This window comes from Embiotoca jacksoni, unplaced genomic scaffold (genome assembly GCF_022577435.1).
Source record: "Embiotoca jacksoni isolate LCO1_2020_lvr unplaced genomic scaffold, fEmbJac1.0.p SCAF_14, whole genome shotgun sequence".
Lineage (NCBI taxonomy): Eukaryota > Metazoa > Chordata > Actinopteri > Embiotocidae > Embiotoca > Embiotoca jacksoni.
Genome location: NW_027185274.1, coordinates 8,107,797 through 8,127,548, shown reverse-complemented (window position 1 = coordinate 8,127,548; position 19,752 = coordinate 8,107,797). Strand labels below are relative to the sequence as shown.

Here is a 19,752-nt window from a genome sequence, read left to right as displayed (position 1 = left end):
TAAAAAAAAAGGGGAACAGACAGCGAAGAAGACATGCGAAAAAAACATGTGCATGACTTACAGTGTGTTACTATGTTCCTCCCACTGAGTCAGCTTCAGATACAGACCGACAGCTTCTTGGGCTTTTAACTAATTTTCTCAGCTGTGTGGCCAATGTGTTTAATGCAGTTTTTAGCCATGCTTATGTTTCTGTTTCCTTTAAGTGTGGATTTCACACAAGACAAGTCAATTCAATTAGTTCGCCAGAGGGAACCCGAAACTGCAGCCACCGTACATGTGGTGCATTTACAGTATGCTCACAGTGACTTCTTCTGTGACATAAAAGCTCTCATCACGCTGTCTTTCTTCGGTGCTGAGTCGATGGAGGAGTTGCCATGCCAACAGATTGGGGGATTCCGAATTCTGATCTAGGCCAGTGCACAGACTTATATGCTATGGACGCATGGAGTTGCATGTGTGTAAAAGCAGTTTATCTCTATAGGCTGCATGTCATGGTGTTTCCCTGTTCTAATCATGGCACTGCAGTTTGAAAATCAATGGGTGTAGTGTGTGTTTGTGTCTGTTACAGAAAGAATGTGTGAATGAGAGCAGATCAACCAGTTAATCAGGTCAGTGATTCTTTAAACCTATTTTAGCATGAACACAACTGTGCAAACCTGCCGGCAGCATCAGACATGAAGCCAAGCAGAGGGCGTGACGCATGTACATCAACACGTATACAGAAAATAAATACTCAGATCACCAGTGAAATTTGAAAACCTTTGTAGGAATCTGTATTTAATTTTTAAACTCTAAATACATTCATACATCTCATAAACAGAGGAGCAGACAGTACGTGTTAATGTACATCTGGACGTGTTTCTGTGTGTTTAGGTGAGACAGAGAAAGAGAGGGATGCAGGTTGGGTCGGGGGTTCCAGCTGCCTTCTGCACACCTGCATATTTATCATGTGCTTACAAAATGTGATGGAGACACATAATGAGGGACAGAAAGACAACCTAGGCAGAGAGACACAGACTGAGTATGTATACATGAGTGCGTTAGTATAGTATTAATGTGTTCAGATGTGTACCATTAGGGGTTGCACTTAAATTTTAGACAACTAGCTAAATAAGGACAGTTTAATTCTAAAAATTAATTGGTCATATTTTGAATCAAATGTGCACTGTCACATTAGTCTCTAAACATTTTAACAATAAAGCTTACCAAAACTATATTTTGCTATAATACTCTGCATAGGGACCAATTAGAAAAGTTGTATATTCCTGGAACAGACATGAAAACATGACATTTACAGACAATTTTCTGATTACACTAAATATTATTTTATTCTAATATTTAATTTGTAAAAGTAAATTTTCTTGGGTCCCCTTGTGAGTGGGTGGGTGTGTAACCGTGAGTGTATCTATGGTGCATGTTTGTCTATGTATGTGTTCATACATTATGTATGCAAGTAAGCCATCGAGTTGTGGAAGTATGAGTTTGTCTTTGTGCATGAATGCTAACATACATGTGCCTGTTCGTATGCCTGCGTATGCATCTGCATGTACAGTATGCATGTGCATGTATACACACACACACATACTTCCAAAAAGAGTCACATATAGATACATGTAATTATATATGCGTATCAGGCATCCATGTATCCCTGCATTACTGTTTGTGTGTGTGTGTGTATGAACACATGACTGTGTGTGTGCCCGGATGTGTTTTTGTGTTAGTCGCTGTCTTCTCTCTCATGGGTCTCAGCCAAGCAGCTCTCATCAATATTCTCCAGGCTCTCCGCATGCTGGATGCTGAGCTCAGAGAATGGGATGTTGGGTAATGTAGTCTGTTCCGGGTAGAGCCAGGGCTTGAAGCCAGGGTTATGTCTTTGCTTCCACTCTGAATACTTCAAACAGGCTTTGTTGATCTTCTTCATTGCCTAGAAAACATAAGGCAAAGATAAACAACATAAGGAAGACAACACACGTTATGTTTTTTTTTTTTTATAGATCTGCACTGATCCTAAACACACTGCTATCAGACAAGAAATGATGCCAGTGATAGCGTGAATTTTTTTTTGCACTTGAAAACTTTGCCAATCTTCCCTCCCTCAGTAATGAGATAAGGCAGACTGGGCTGAAAATACATATACAGAAGCCTGGAATAGCACTCTAGAAAAATAGCGATGAAGATGGATGAGGGACAGGATAAAGGGAGGCCAAAGAAAAGGTGTGAGAGATGGTGACATCTACGGAGATTGGACATGGTTAGAGAAGCCAGGAGGGAGATACTGGGAGGTGATTTTTAGTAGCGCCACAAGAATCGAAAATTTGAAGTCAAAGCCAAATCATCACGTACCCTCACACTGTATTTATGTCTTGTGACATAATGGTACAAAATTCTTTAAAATGCCTGGAAGAAAATGAATCCTGTATTTATAAAAGTCATGGTTACTTTCAGTGGGATCTGTGTATCTCACTGAGCTGCTATTTTCTGACATGATCATCAAGGGACTCCTCCGTACCGAGGTGCTCTCTAGAGAATCTCTGCCCTATTTCAACAAACACGCACACACTCTCACACAGGCAAACAAACACAGTAAACAGGATGCATCTGTAATGTGTAGAAGAGACTGTACTTTTTACATGCATGAAAGGTATTCATGCACACATTTCTCATTGTGACAGTCACTGCACTGTGTAACCTTAATGCGCAGCGCCCGTGGATTCACACAGGCACAAACACACAATGAACTCAGCATCCGTGTTAATGTGCACACGACTTACGCGAGGAGCAAGGAAGTGGGAAGACTTGTTGACAACCCACTTGGGTAATGAACCTGTAACGAGAGACAAGTGTGAACAGAGTAAAACGGATAAAAGTGTGAGGTTGACAGATAATCAAAGTGAAAGAGAGGAGGATGATGATGAGGAAGACATAAAAGAGGGATTTGCTTGATTACATGACAGTCCAGCAGCATGCAAGTAAAGCTTAGTAACTTGCTACTCACTGCACCCAGATGACTCTCACACGCATACGCACACATTACCAACAGGTAATTCAAGACTTTCACACAATCAGCACTCAGATCCAAGAGAGCAAAAGTGAAGAGGTGATTTACAGGTAGAATTAGAGACCATTATCAACGAATAGAAAAAGAGAAGGGAGAGAATTGAGAAAGAGAGGCAGAGTGAGAAAGCAAGACAGTCAAATAGTCTGTCCTTCATATGGTTACTATAGCGACTCATTTTGACATAAAGGCAGGGGAATGAATAATTCAAAGACCTTTGAACATGCATTAAGCACCTATGTGAGTGTAGCGGTGGGTTTCAATTGGCGTGCGTGCGTGCGTGCATGTGTAATAGTTACCTCGTGGGTCTACCTGGGCCATGTAAGTGAGGGTACAGTGATTAGATCCCTGGCTCTGGATCATGTAGCCAGTTTGAATGGAAACAGCACGCACCATGTCCTTTTTAGGAGGATATCTCTGTGGAGACAACACACACACACACACACACACACACACACACACACACACACACACACACACACACACACAAGAATTAATGAATGTGATAAGGAACCCCCTAAACTCTTCATTCACTTTGACATGCTCTGGATGATTGTTTTTATGTGCCAGCGTAAATGTCCTTTACACACTCCACCCAAAGTAAACCTACATCAATGAGCGGAAACCGCACACAACAAGCACCCATAAGCAGAGATTTTAAGAAATCATTTTCTGGTATCAGCTCCATGGATACAAACCAGGCCTTTTAGACAGTCCATCTAATGGCTTTAGTTGACACTCAACTGTGTTTTTCTTTGCTGTGTTGTTTTGAAGCTGCCAGTCAAACAGATTTTCTGCTTCACAGTCATATTTCTGATCCAAATCCAGTCCACGCTACCCTGTGAATAACACAGCAGTAAAGGCCAGCTACGGCCCACGATTTCAATGCTGGCCCCTTTGAATATATATCTAAGAGTATTATTCATGATGATAAAGTGCAGTACTGGTTTGCCAGCTCTAATTGGGACAGGCACACTGCAGAGCACTCAAGAAGCACACAGAGCAGCAGTCAGCTAAGAACCGTTATCAGAGGAGAACTTGAGATAACCGCTTTATCTTTTCACCACTATTTGACTCGTATTTTTGGTGACTGCACTTCTCTGGTAGATGGTTACATCGTAGGTATTTCTGCTGACAGCACAATGGCAGCTTTTGTGAACCATCTGTGGATTTCTGGGAAATCAGATACAGCATTATAATGTTGTGAGCTAATGGTTTTTTAGAAGCGCCTACTCAAAGCATTACTCACCACTGAGGTGTTTCTCTATAGTCTTCAAACATCCACATCACAAACCTCCTGACTAGTATTAACAGTTACTTTAGCCTATATCGGTTTTTTTTTTTAGCTGTTGGCTTAAACAAGCAATTCAAGACACCTTCAGCTTTGATAACTTATTGCCACTTTTTATTTAGAATAACAATAACTAACAAGGAGTGGAGTTTACAGCAACGTTAGCATCTCTGTGAGGCTGTACAGTGGTGCTTTGAGCTAAACCCTAACAACAGCATGTTAACATGATGATGTATAGCAGTTGTACAAGCAATTTTGCTATATTTATCATCTCATCATGTTACCATGCGAACATTGCTAATTACCATTGATTACGCAAAGTGCAGCAAATGCCAACGGGAACATTATTAGTTTTGCAGGTATTTTATAGCCAAATATAAACCAAAGTATGATGGGGAGTGATGAAAAGTCCGAGGATCCTAGTAATATTTTGGGCAACATGGGTATCTGAACCAAATTTCCTCCATGCAATATAAATTTATCTGGAGGTTGCTAGCCGAAACCAAACCAACCCACAGGCTGATTGACCGGCTCTGCTATTCCTGAAGCCCACCACCATTGTGGCCAAGAAAGTGCACAATGGATCCACTATTAGAGTAGTCATTAGAAGCCATTAGCTGTTGCTGTACTATAAATATATAGGCCTCCCATGCAAGTAAAAACTGGACTCTATGACAACCTGCCCATTGGCACCTTTTGCATTGGAGCAAACCACATTTACTACACATTGCAGGTGGATCGCATATGCTTACTGCTGAAAAGTTTGCAAATTTATGACTGAAAAACAGTTGTTAATCATGGGAAGGATGAATAATGAATGTCCCACAAGATGCAGTGGAAGTGGACTGACTCCTGGCGGTGGGCACATGAACTCACCGCTCCACTAAGGGTCCCTTTTAACTGCACTCCACAAGTCAAGCGCTCAAGTTCTGCTGATTATCAAGAGCTAATCACACATGCACACACAGGAACTAGGAGTCATTAACACACACGTGGAACACACACATACATGCACACACACAGTCTATTGTGTTGGTAACCACTAATTGATGCAGGAATGCGGAAGGAGAGGTGGAAGTCAACAGCTAACAGTCACATGAGAGGTATTATCCTTTTGTCAATATTAGTTTAGTGAGCAAAACTGAGACAGAGAAATGGAGAGGGAAGAAGGAGAAGAATGAGACTGGAGAAAATAAAAAAAGAAAGAAAGCGAGAAAAGAAAAGGAAAACAAGACCTGAGAAGAAAAAAGGCACACAGGAGAACAAAGAAAGAGAGGTACAGTGAAACAGTTTAATTGATTAGCTGGTTTGTTAGAAAATCAATCAGCAATTTTTTTTTTTTCTAGAAAAAATGCCAATCATTACTTTGTTTGGGCCTCTCAGTGGTGAGGATTTGCTGCTTTTCTTTGTTGTTGTTGTTGTTGTTGTTGTTGTTTGGAAGAGGCATTTACTTTTTTCAAACATTTTATAAACCAGACAATCAAATAATCGAGCAGATATTTGACATTTTAATCAAGACTGGAAATAATTGGTTGTTGTAGCCAGGTGATGAGTACAAGCTTTTATATGAGATAGTTCCTGTCGTCTTCTTCCAGCTGGACAGCAAACACAGAAATAAAGCCAAACTAAAAGCCGAGGTTTCAGGCCTTTTGCCAAACTGGACATCACTTATGTTATCAGGTCTTTGGTATTCAAATTACTCAAGTTCTTAAAAAGCACAACTGAAAGTCAAACTAAAAATGCAATATGTTCAACCATAAAATGAACAACACCACATTTAAAGTAGAGGCGTGCTGGCACAGTACATCTGTCTCCCTCAGGTAAAAGCATCGAAGGGGGGAGGCATGATTGTGCTCTCTCGTTGGAAAGGTGCCAGACTATCTTCACTTCCTGGATGAACTGATTCTGGATGAGCAGAATCTTAAATGACCAGTACACACACAGAGAGCTTTGTAAGGATTCTTCATACAGCACAATGTCCAAACCGGGCTAATCTTAATTTCGGCTCACCCAATGTTCACTCATTTCAAAATGGGCCATTTACTTCACAATGCTGCATTAGCATTCCTGTGCACCTTTGATTACACATATGGTTATTAAGGGGTGAATGAGCAGGGCCGTAGCTGGGCATGTGTACGTGCTGTGTGTGTGTGTGTGTGTGTGTGTGTGTGTGTGTGTGTGTGTGTGTGTGTGTGTGTGTGTGTGTGTGTGTGTGTGTGTGTGTGTGTGCTTGAGCGTACAGTATACTCACAGAATGTTTGACAGAGTAGTTCATGATGATGTAATCTTTTCCAATTGGCAGCCAGGAGCGAAGCGTGATGACATCGCGGTTCCTTAAAGGTTTCGGGCACTTCCCTTTCAACAAACAAGAAAACTCTGGTGAACAAAACACCATAGAACAGCGTGTCTCTGCTTCCCTTCACTACCCCAAATCATACAATTGACAAATGAATGCAGACACATTGTACACTGCATATGTTTACATGTTAGTATGCAACATACATGAGTAGTAGCCAACATCTGCATTGACCGTAAGTTTCCCGATATCGAAGGTCTCAATGACATTTGAGTCCCATTTCTTTCTGTATTCGATGTCATGGAGAACGTCGTACACCGTATCAGCTGACACGTCCTTACACACCATGCGACACTAAGAGAGAGAGACACACAGAAACAGTGCTCATTGTTAGGCAATAAAGAAAAAGTACACAGAACTAATATAACTCAATCACAGACTAAACCCCATTTACTGAATGTGTATTCATCCTACATAACTCATGCTGGTTAATCATGCAGTACTTCACATTTCATAGGCCTGCATCTTATGCAAGCTATATGAAGCAGGAAATCCATTAGATGTTAACGAAACTGCATCCCATAAATTCAGAGTTCAGTACTGTGCAAGTGTTAAGAGGAGCTACAGAGAGTTTGGCTTCATTCATGCAATGAAAGCTAAGTATGAAACAACAGTTCAACATTCATACTTAATCTGATATACGAACAGAAGAAGTAAAGTAAGAGGATGTGTGTGAATGTTGAGTGAGTGTTGAAGGATCCTTAACATACTCAGTTTGAAAAACCTACACACACACACACACACACACACACACACACACACACACAGACACACACACACACACACACACACACACACACACACACACACACACACACACACGCGCGCGCGTGCAACTGATGTGTAAATGATTAGACATCAGATGGTTGGAGTGCCAGTGTCATAGAAGAGAAAAGGATACAGTATGTGTGTTGAGTGTGAGTGGTGAATATGTGTGCATGTGTGTGTGTGTGTGTGTGTGTGTGTGTGTGTGTGTGCGTTTGCGTGTGTGTATGTGTGTGAGTGAGAGAGAGAGAGAGAGAGCGATAGAGAATTAGAGAGAGACAGAGAGAGAATTAGGACAGACAGGCCACTGACCATAGATGAGTCATTACTAGACCTGAGCTCTTAAATGAAAAACAACACAATCATGTCTCGACAGACACACACATACTGTACGTGTAGAGTAAAAAGGTATCAGGGAGGTTTTTTTTTAAAGCCACAAGTCACCTGCTGTTTGGAACAAAGAACATGTGTGTGAAGTCTTCAAAGCAGAAACGAGAATGATTAATTGGTGCAACCCAGATTCAATAAAACAAGTGCAAAATGTAATGTACCAATTTTGGATCCTAAAATCTACTTTAGGAAATCTTAACTTAAATCATTGTCCATACAGTCATACCATAGACTGTTGTGTAGATGGGCCACAGCTTGTTAATGAAACCTTGGGGACTCCTGCCTGATGTTTTGGAGTAGATGGCACTACACCTCAGGTAAAGAGAGGTCTTTCCTAGAGGAGTGGTGTTACTACAGTTACAATTGCCAGGAGGAATTAGTCTTTATAATAACAAGGAGAAAGAGAGGGGAGATTCATGAAAAGACAGAGGATAGTGATAAGTACAAAAAGGGACATAGAAGCACTTACTTGGAGTAAGTGATAGACAGCGAGAGACTGAGAGGAAAGAAGAAAAGAGCAAATGACGTGATTTTAACTCCCATTACAAATCATTCCATTGGGTTTAAAGCTCAATCTGTCCCATCTTCCTTCTTCCTTCTCCTGCTCTCTGAGGGTTCAATGTAAGAAAATGATCACCTGCTTCAATCTACATTTGGCTGCAAAGCTGGTGAAATGGGAGGTATCAATAACTAGTGAAATATGATGTGCTCACTTTTATGAACAGCACAAATATGCCTAAGCCTCCTAAAATATTGTCATAAGAAGTGCTCCTTCAGCTATAGATCAATAAAATCCTTCACTAATAATCACTGACAGAAATACTCACATATGAATGAGTAAAATGATAACATGACAGCTGTGTTAAAAGCACTGTGAAGCTGTATTTAGGCACAGCATTGATTTAGGCTAAATGTTAACATGCTCACAATGTCAACATGCTGCTGTCTCGTAGGGCAGCGACTAACGATTACCTACATTATTGATTAATCTGTCAATTATTTTCTAGATTAATCGATTAGTTGTTTGGACTTTAAAATTGTCAGAAAAATGGTAAAAATGTCAACAACAGTTTTCCAAAGAGGTGCAGCCTAAAATGTATTTTATCATCTTGGTTCAGCAGGTTAGCATGCAAAATTTGCTACTGAGTACTAAACACAAACAGGCTACTGTGAATCACTTAGTTTTTTGACTAATAATAGTACTAGAGTAGAGGTCAGGGGATTACCAAAATCAGTCAAGTTTGACTGACTAAGCACTTTAAAAAAGTCACTATCAAGCAATCACTTTGAACATTAGGATCATAAAAAGCTTCTTTTTTTTTATGTAGTTTTCTTTGGAGTTGGAAATCTATTGAGGAGGACAGTACTCACAAAAAGTTTCCATTTCTAAAAGAATTTCTGGCAAAGACCCAAATTAAGTAAAGTTATTGTCCTGGGACCACAGATTATTATAACTCTCAATGACCTATTTTGGTTTGCAACCCAAAAATAAATGTAATTCAATACATGTACAACTATGACAGTGTGTTCGCTGTATCAGTAAAGCTTTGCACACTTGTTGCCACTGACCGAGTCACTGCTTTTTAAATCAACTTTAGCTACTGTATATAGCCCCTAGACACAGGCACAGTCTCACAGGGCTACACAAGAGCCATGCTGTGGAACAAAAGACGCTGAAAATGTTAGATTGAAATAATATCCCCAAACACAGAAAGAACCCAGCGTGAGAACAATGAAGAGTGATTGAGTGCAGAGAGCTGGAAAATACAGACTGAAGCGAACGTGGTGCAGACTCATCAGTGTTAGCTGGTTTAATGTCGTCATTATCGAGGAAACAAAGGAGCACGTGTATGGTTCTTTTCAGGAGACCGACTGAGATATGATTTCAAATACTGACACTAATATAGAGAGAACTTTGAAATTGTCCCGTCAGACTAGTAACACAGGTCACTTGGGCAGCAATCGACAATAAGAAATTAAAGTTCAGCAGATTTGAGGGACACGAGACAGCTAGTCACGTACGACAGGCTATATGAAGTCACTTGCAAAGTGTGAACACAGACGACAGAAGCATGCACCAAACTGTGTTGAGTGAAAGGCACAAAAAGGTCCTTAGCTGTGTTTCAACACCTACAAAATTACACTGAGGCCCATAGCCAGTGCAGTGAAGGAGACACTATATGCTTCTTACAAAATTACAGGCTAGTTTCTAACTCTACATAATGGAATTAAAAAGAAACCACACACAGAGGACAGAATATAGTATGATGGGATTTTCAAAATAAAATGTACAATAACTGCACCAAAGCCTACTTTTGAAGAAAATACAGACCCTGCAGATGTTGAATGTACTATATCTAAAGAAATGCTACCACAAGCAGTGCACTAGTTTCAGCAAGGTCTCATATTTGACATCTGTGTGTGTGTGTGTGTGTGTGTGCGTGTGTGTGTGTGCGTGTGTGTGTGCGTGTGTGTGTGTATTATATGCATGCGTATGTGTGTAGACAGATTGGCAAAGGACTTGTGGATCAGCAAAGACCAGGGCGAATAATGGATGTGTTGTATCCACAGGCAACCTGAAACAGGAGTAGGAGGAAGAAGGAAAAACAAATGAAAAGGCAAAAGAAGAGAGGTGCAGGGAGACGTTGGGCGCAGAATGGAGACATATACCTCGGTAAGTACACGTGTGTGTAATTCTATTACATACTAACTCAGTAAACTCGGCCGATGAAGCCTGAAGATGGGGACGGAGGGAGGCGGGTGAAGTCGAGTTCAGAAAGATAAAACAGAGATGGCGAGAGACAAACAATAGGTGCGTGTGGTGCTCTGCTTCCTCTCGTCCACACCGCGCCCTCTGCCCACACAGTGCCCAGTGACCGCTGACCCCTGCACATCTAACCCACACCACCCACTTTTCATTGTGTCCCTTATTCCCCATCTCACCCACTCTTGTTCTCTCCCCGATACATTCTTCTTTTCCTCCCTCCCATCATCTGCTCCTCCGGGTGCTGATACATGATTGTGGAAGACAATTATGAAAAAAAAAAATAAAAAAAAAAATACAGCGGGTGCATGTGTGATTCAGAGCCGGGCTTCCCTCTGTGTCGGCGTGGGAGAAGGCACACGCCGGAGTGTTTGTTTTGTGTGTGTGTGTGTGTGTGTGTGTGTGTGTGTGTGTGTGTGTTTGTTTGAGGGTCAAACGAGTATACAAAACCACCTACATATTAACACACACATATTGTATGTTAGTGGAATGTGTCATGCTCTGACAAATGATATCATGAGGATGATGATGGTTCGCGTGAGTGATTACACTGCGATACAACAGTCATTATTGATAAATATGGCAGTGGCAATGATCACAATGATAATGAGGCCGATGGTAATTAGACCACTAATGATAATGATGATTGCCAGCCTGTTCTCTCTTCCACTCATTTGGATATACATTTTAATGCTATGGGAAAGAGGGGAATGCAAACAATCGGAGAGGTTAAGTCTCCAAAAAAGTCTCTCGTTAATCATTCGACACGCATCAGCAAAAATGCATGCTTTTATTCCGTCTATAAATAGAAGAGCTGTATCTGTGGCAAATCTGATTGCCCACCCCCCAACACACCTATGAGCTTAAAACCCACTCACCAACTACCATATTGACTCTTAACAGTAGTCAATTTCATTCTTTTGTACACATTTGTACAATGGAAGATTGAGGATGGGAGACCGAAAGTGATGGAAAAATAATGAACTCATCATACTTGTCGAATGTTTGTCTATCTGTTGCACAACATGTTCCTATTGTCTCAGGAAGGACCCATTTATCTGTGCACAGCATGGTCTTAGACACGATGTCTCTGTACCTTCATCTTGTGACCTACGCCCTCACTCAGTACTATCTGTGCACAGCATGGTCTAATTTACGACGTCCATATGTCTTTATCTTGTGACCTACGACGTCACTCAGTACTATCTGTGATCTACAAAAACAGATGTACAGAGGGAGTGGGGGTGACTGTCAACTGTTTGTCACACTGTATAAAAGCTGCCCTACGGAGGAGAGACGCTGAGCAATGCTGGACATCCTTCTTTGAGTGTACATGTATTTGCTCCTTCTTGCAAGAATAAATGTCCGATGTGTTTGATTTTGAATCCAGCCTCTGTGTAATTTCTCTAACAGAAAGAAATGAGGAGATAGATAACAATGTACAATGCAAAAATCAAATCCTGTTTCTGTCACATTTGCATATAAAGATTAAGTACCTGTTACAGATAGAAGCCCCACCCAAACTCCAAATATGTGTGTGTATGTGTGCTGTGTGTTTGTGCATGAACTTCTCACTATTTGCGGTCTGCAGTTTTCATAAGGAAGCACACCTGTCCTGCATAAAAAAGCATGAATAAGCACATCCCTTCCCTCTGTGGGTTAGGGTTAGTGTGTGCACGCGCACACACACACACACACACACACACACACACACACACACACACACACACACACACTAATCCCTGCTGATGCACACACCTCTCCTTCAGCATACACAGGGACATACCCGGAGTAAGCACACAGCAGGCAGATTTACACACTCTTGATTGGCCCGTACACTGAACTACACAACCAACACACACACAAACACACACACACACACACACATACACACACACACACACACACACACACACACACACACACACACACACACACACACACACACACACACACACACACACACACAGATGGATGGATGGAGGGGGCTGGGTCCTCTGCTTCTGTGGACCCTGCACATGAAGATAACACCTCTGTGCACACAAACACACACCCGTGCACACGCACACGCCACTTTATTTAACAAAGTAAACACCTGGCGGCCCTCTCACGCTCTTTAAACCCGGATACACAGCAGGAAACCTCACACACACGTACACAAAGGAGAATTAAATTTCTATCTCTATAGATGTGAGGAAGGTGTATCCCATAGCAACTGACATTAATCAGATTTTTAGATCAGTTTTGTTCAAACCGGTGAACAAAGTAAAGGCTGAAAAGTTGAAGCAACCTTCCCAAAATGCAGTGAGGCCACATCTGTCTTCAAGTAAAACTACAAGACACTGCGAGAGGTTTTGAGACAGTTAGGCACTAAATAACCCGTCAGTCAGGTTCTCAGTCAAAATCTAAGGCTGTGAGAGTCGACTGTAGAGTGCACCGGAAAAGTGCTTGATCAATTTGAATGATTTTGAGGGAACTGAAGGTTACAATTGCTTCCACCATTTATTCAAGTTCAACTTTCACTGTATTTTACCGTGTAAAAATTCAAACTATTTCTATAAGCATCTCTCCGTATTTCATCATGTTTTGCCACGAGTGTGCTGTGAGGACTCTGTGTGAGTGTCACAACACTAACAACAACCCAACTCACTGTGGTCACATATTACTGTGTTAGATGATCCGCTACGCAGCAGCTTTTCCATGGCTAAAAAGTCACATCACTGTCCTCATAATGCCTCCACATCCTCTCCCAAGACAAACATCCACGCTTGAGGCGAACTGCCACGACTGCTGTTTAACTACATAACAAAGTTTATTTATTGCGTACTTTCACATGCCTGTCAGTCACTTTATCTTACCAAAACAACTAAACAGGAACCTTTTTCCAGCTGCCGCACCTTGGTTTAATAATGTCCGTTTTTCCCTGATGTAGTTCCAGGTCTTCAAAGGGCCTTCAAAAATTAGCAGAGGCCAACATAGTCAAACCATCAAACCCAAAGACAGTTGAGTTAGTTAATGTGAGAAAAGTGGCATCATCAGATTTGACACTGTAACCACTAAATGCAATCCTTAAATTCACACTGGCTCATTCATGGCTTATCATGTAACTGACTATTCTTTGGAGAACAATCAGTTCTGTTGTTTGTTGCACTATTTCAGTTTGTGCTCTTTTTTTTGCGGCTTACCTGTGCGTTAAATGGATGACAAACTGTATGCAAATTTAATTCTACCGCAGCCAACAAGGTGAGCTTAAATATTATACTCAATACTTTTGCACAGAGACTTGAAAATAGTTTCACTTGCAGAGGCTGACGTGTCTCCAGTGAGCCAAACCTGCCTGCTGAGATTACCTGCAGCGCTCACTTCTTTTTAGTACAGAGAGGGTTTCTTACTGCGTGCATGATGCATCAATTCACATCACCACTATTACCCACAGCTAAAGCAGGATGTGTTCCCTGAACTGAAATGTACAGTAGCTCTGTAACCATCATAGTGACATTTTTATTTATTTTTTTTAACTCGTGTGCGCTTACAAAGGAACAACATACAGTATGCTTCGTCGTTTAAAATCTGGTTTCAGTGGGAAGCCTCTGCAACTACAATGGGTCCATGCAGCAAAACGCAGCAGCTAAACCATGTCAGCAGTTTGAATCATATGGGAATTTAGAAAGAGCACTTCTCTGCCAACTGGATTATAGGCTTCTGTACAGCAGGGCTTTATTTCTCCCCTGCGTATTTGTGCTGTTCTCTCATGACCACACGACTTTATATTATCCCCATAAATGACAGATGCTCGATTAAATCCATTGTAGTTGAGCGTGTAATGAATGAAATGCATTCCATTATTAAAACTTACATTTCATACCTGTTTGATGAAGTAGTCTCACCTTAATTTTGTGGACGGACTTCCCCTCCTCCAGACCCTGGCTCCACACCGTGATGCCCCCCTTGCTGTAGGTCGTACTCCAGCCCTCTTCGCACAGACTCTGCGCCTTAAAGCTGGCGAACGCCCGGTCGTCCGGGATGGTCACGGTGGGTCCAGACATGGCTCGTAACCGTGAGGAAGTGAGAGGAGAGACGGGGACTCCTGTCGAGCCCGGTGAAGTCACGGTGAACCGGCGAAGCAAAGGGAAACCGAGCGCTACAACCAATCTTTCCTTCCTCTACTGTGGAAACAACTTGGCTAATTCAATTCCCCTCTTGCGAGAAGCTTTTGTAGGCTGCACCGCGTCTTGTGATGGTCGGTGTGCGTGCGTGTGCGTGTGCGTGTGTGTGTGTGTGTGCACGCGCGTTCAGGGAGGTCCAACAACCGCAATCCACCCTGCACAAACTAATGAAACAGAGGTGTGCTGGCACAGCTGCTGCGCACAGGTGAGAGCGCACGAAAACGAGGCAAAGAAGTGACACAAAACGAGATGGACGAAACAAATGCGGCTTTCAATTGATCTCGGTGGTTGAATAAGTTTCTGTCTTTCTTCAGCAGTCCTCAGAAACAGCCGCGCTTCGGACAAACCATATGTTTCTGTGTTTCCGCTTGTCACTCTGCGTTTCTGCCTCTGTGTCTCCAGCTTTTTCTGTCTTTCTGTTTGGGTGTCTTTCTCCTTCTCTCTTCGATCTTCTGTGAGCTCAAAATAATTTGCAGAAGCTCTCCATCGCTGCGTCGCTGCTGTGGCTGGCAGGTGGTGGAGAAGATGCGGCGAGAAAGAAGAGGAAGAGGAGGAGGTGGTGGTGGTGGGGGAGAGGAGGAGAAAGCAGGCTGCATAGGCAGGCGACGCAGTGGCCCGTACAGTGGAAGCGCCTCCCTGTGTTGCCTTTAGGTGCTCCTCGTAAAGCTCACATCCCTGTCCTGCGGTAGTGTCTGCTTGTAGTGTTTCAATGAGGGTATTTGCAACACAAAAACACTGTAAAAAAAACAACAAAAAAAAACAAGTAGCATTAATCAGAAACACACGGCGACACATCAGTGTTTCTGCACAATAAGTAGAGTAATTAGCATTGTGTTCATTTGAAAACATGTTGTGAAAAACACTTAAAGCTAACATTTTATGCAACTTTGTGTTGTAGGCCACAATTTTTCACTAAACAACAGGTTGCTAATGCTGAGCTAGCTTTTTTTTTTTTTTTTTTTTTTTCCCCTTCAGGCTACAAAGCAAATGTTTAAAGGATTAAAAAAAAAAAGCACAAATGAAGAATTAATAACCAGCCTCCCATACACACAATAATTTATAAGAGAATATCATACATCCTTAAAGTTTGGACAGTATGACCAGTAGAGCTGCCGAGAAAAGATTTGACCAAACCTGGAAAGCAATTCATATTGGTTGGGAAAGTTTAGCACTGTCTAAAATAATTTGTTAAAATGCACCAGTCGAATTACGAATACAGGAGCTGTGTGTTAACAACACAAGACTTTATAGTCTCCATGGACACTTTAAAGTGTAGTTTGAAGCACATCTTTATTCATGACATATTAACAAATACTAAGCAGACTGCATCAGGTCGGGTTCTTTTCACAAAGATGTAGACAACCCGTTGTGTTTGAATTGTTTGAATTGTTTTTGTTGTTTTTTATCACCTGCAAGTATTTTAACCACAGACTGATTTTATCTACCATAACTATACGTGCACACCTTTTGTAAACTACTTTGGAGTTGGCGGAGCTGCAGGTGCACCTGTTGGCTGACCTGTAAACTAGTATTCGGGAGACTCCACCTTTCTTTGGTCTTAAATCCTTATTCACTTTTCGGCTGTCAGTTCCATGATGTTATAAACTCACAGCTGCTGAGAACAATAACATTAAAATGCTCTGTGATGCAGTATTTGTAGTGTCACTGAATGTCTGTCATATTCTCTCCCTCTGGTTGCGTGTCTCTTTCTATTTTTCACTCAGTCTGTCATGTCATTTTCTCTTTCATCCATCTCCCTCCTGTCATCTTGGAGTGTGTAAGCCCATTACTGGCCTCCTTCAGTTTGATCTGCGGGTGTTTTCACAACATCTTCAGGCCTAAATAAACTGAACTTCACGTTACATTTTGCTCTTTTGAGTCCGGTGTATATTTCTGTAAAGATATGAAACAGAGACAGGCCGTGCAATGTTTTTTTTCTTCTCAGCAGAAAGGTTTCATTTTGTGGTGACTGACGGGCAGTGTTACAAGCATACACATTACAGATAATACAGCATTGTGCACCCATCACGGAATGACTTCATCCTTTAGTCTACTGCGCTGCCAGGCAACAGCTCTGTCAACAGAACCCTGCCACAGTTTTCCACCACTGACTGTGACCTCTGACCTCCTGAGACAGGTGAGTGAGAGGAGACTTTCCTCACTGGGGTGAAACGAGCATCATTCATTCAGTGTCATTCAAAACATTAAAAAAAAAAACACCATACATGACTTCTACTGAGTGAGTCTTGAAAAGTTGCCTAGTAGGTCTAAAGTTGAACTTACCACTTTCACAGCAGACATTTTGACAGGTCAAAAACATCAGTAACATCATTAAATGCTGTATTACGCTGCAACGATTAACAGAGGAAAATAAATCTTATTAGTTTTACCTGTGACGTCCCTGCTAATGTCTGCTGTGGAAAATGACAATGAAACTGATTTAGTTAGGAAGTGAAAAGAAACAGACAACGGTAGCAAGGTTAGGAACATAGGTTGGATTCAGAGAATAAAACAAACAAGTAAAGTACAAGATGGACAGATTTTTGTATGGGAGGAAAATAAAAAATAAATGCTCATTTAACAAAATTGTCAATCAGATCCAAAGATGCATGGCAGACTTATGTGTTTTCTTTTTTTTTTTAATGTTATTCAATAACATTTATTTTGGTTGCTTTTGTCACTAGTTTCCCCGGTACGCTTACATGTTGGTAAAAATTGTATAAACACTATTGTGCTGGCATGCAACATAACTAAAATCCTGCAACACACCTTCTCCACTGTCGACATACTAGCATGCAAAGGTGTATTTGTTATTAATTAATACATTAATTCTAGCTGCAGTCCATGTGGGTGAGCTCGTTGCTCTGCTGTTGTGCATTGTTGCTCACTGGGATATCTCATAAGGAGACTGATTAACTAAGTGAGCCATTTTTTAATGGAGTGGGTATCACCTGGGTTTGCAAAACATTTTAAGTCCACGAGTTGTGGAGCTGACTGTGCTAAGACACAAATATCAGCCATCAATATCTTTGCTGTTGACATCAACAGTAAGAATGACTTTAAAAATTGCTTTAGAAACAGACGCGAACATGTTGGCAGGCGAGTGACAGTACAGTTGGTGAGAATAGTCAGGTGTCTACAAAAGCAAACGCACACCAACATAACTGTGGCCTTTAGATGAGATGGCCGGTGAAGGTGCCAGTGAATTTATGATGGCAGAGCAAGATGTCCTCTGTGATTCATGTCTGCTGAGGAACAGCAAACCTCTGGCCTGCACGCAACATACCCACCCAATAGATTACAGCTACACTGTGGGAGACCCACTCTTGTACAATGTACGTCACAGTGGGATGGCTTGGACTGTATTTCAGTCAGAACAAAATGGCATTTTCAGTGACATTATATTTATATTTATCAATCTTTGATAGTAACCTATCTGAGGATATGCAAGTTGGTCTGGATGAAAATGCCAAGCAGGAAAACCATCTCTAAAAATAATTCTCTGCTACTCATTAAAGGGTCTGTCTTTCATTAACACTGATATACCAATACTAATGCCTTATCGCCTGCTGCACCATCACATTTTAACAGGAAATAAGATAAACCTGAAGAAGCAAATTTACATATCAGATATCAGGTATATCTGCTCGGTTTCAATTGCAGGAAATTATAAATTCATGCAGTGTTTCTCCTCAAGTTTGCACTACAGCTCTGATTTCAGAGGCATATTTGTGTGTGTGTGTGTGTGTGTGTGTGTGTGTGTGTGTGTGTGTTTTCTTCCTGATAAAGAGAACATTTTAAGATATTTAAAGTGCAAAACCCTTCAAAAACAAACAAAACAGGTTGTTCAAATTGGGGAGAAAGGCAGCAACAATCTGTAAAACAGGGAGACACTTAGCATCTTTACCCCTGTATACATAAGAAATACTGTATGCCAATGAGAGAGGAGAAGTTTAATTTCACACTAGCTGAAGCATTTAAATGATATAAGACAACACAATGGAAGCAACTAAAGTGAAGAGTTTGACTGGAGAAGCTACAACAATGAGAGAAAACAGGATGTACAGCTGAAAAGTAGGACAAAAGGTGACAGTTCAAACAAATTTACTGAGATTGCAGAATTTTCTATTGGGATTGCTCCGACATCAAAACCCTATTTTACCAGCAGTATTGCTTGTAAAAGGGACTGCTTGTAAAATAGGACTTCATCTGGGTCATCGTTAGGGCTTCATTTACATGTGTGTGGCCCTGATTAAAATGGTATAAGGAAACATTCTCCAGACATTCTCAAAATGATGTCTGAAAACTGATGACTGTAATTAAGGAGTACTCGGATAATGACATTCACCTGCGATTGACCAGTCCAAGTTGTCCAAAACCTAAACAGGACTATGTTTCGATGCCACCTGGTGGCTATGATGCACAAGGCAAAGGGCTTTTATAAAACAGCTTGTATCATCATTTCTTTGTCAGTATGACAGTGCTTTTCAAAAACAGTAATTGCACAAAGGAGATGTAAACGAAAGCCCCAGAAGCCAAAACAGCTCTGTCCTGTTGTTTGGATACAGTATAAGCGTTTGATAGTGGAAACATAGTCTACAGCTACTGTGCAGCCTACAGATATTTTGTCATTTATTCTAGTTAATCAAAGTATAGAAATCAGGGTAGGCTGTTCTGTTTAATACAGTCGGTAGTTAAGTTAAAATTTAAAAAAAATAAAAAATAAAACATGAAATGTAAACGTTAGACATCATACAACACTTGTATTTTGCAGACACACATAATTGAAAAGTTAATTCATCTGTCTACAGACCCTTTATGAAGCCCGCCTTCCCACATAAGTATGAAACACTCACTTGATTGAATACAACACGGAAGTTGTATCATATGTTGCCCATATTTCGTCACAGCAACCGGCGCGTTAGTTTCCAGTAAAACGACATTTCCCAGAATGCACCGCGGATT

General features: G+C 41.2%; 1 protein-coding gene across 3 annotated transcripts; it reads right to left on the bottom strand.

Moving 5' to 3' along the window:
* Positions 1-745: 745 nt before the first annotated feature.
* On the bottom strand, positions 746-19,734 carry stard10 (StAR related lipid transfer domain containing 10). Of its 3 annotated transcripts, XM_069147808.1 has the most exons (9): positions 19,644-19,734; positions 17,178-17,201; positions 14,509-15,522; positions 8,327-8,353; positions 6,849-6,996; positions 6,598-6,701; positions 3,355-3,472; positions 2,772-2,824; positions 746-1,924 (listed from the first exon to the last, which is right to left on the bottom strand). In XM_069147808.1, the coding sequence occupies exons 3-9, from the start codon at positions 14,665-14,667 to the stop codon at positions 1,718-1,720; spliced, it is 816 nt and encodes a 271-aa protein (XP_069003909.1). In that variant the 5' UTR covers positions 14,668-15,522; positions 17,178-17,201; positions 19,644-19,734; the 3' UTR covers positions 746-1,717. The 3 variants fall into 3 exon arrangements, with proteins under 3 accessions (XP_069003909.1, XP_069003911.1, XP_069003910.1); XM_069147810.1 differs by lacking the exon at positions 8,327-8,353; XM_069147809.1 differs by lacking the exon at positions 17,178-17,201 and having other exon boundaries at positions 19,644-19,729.
* Between the last annotated feature and the right edge of the window lie 18 nt (positions 19,735-19,752).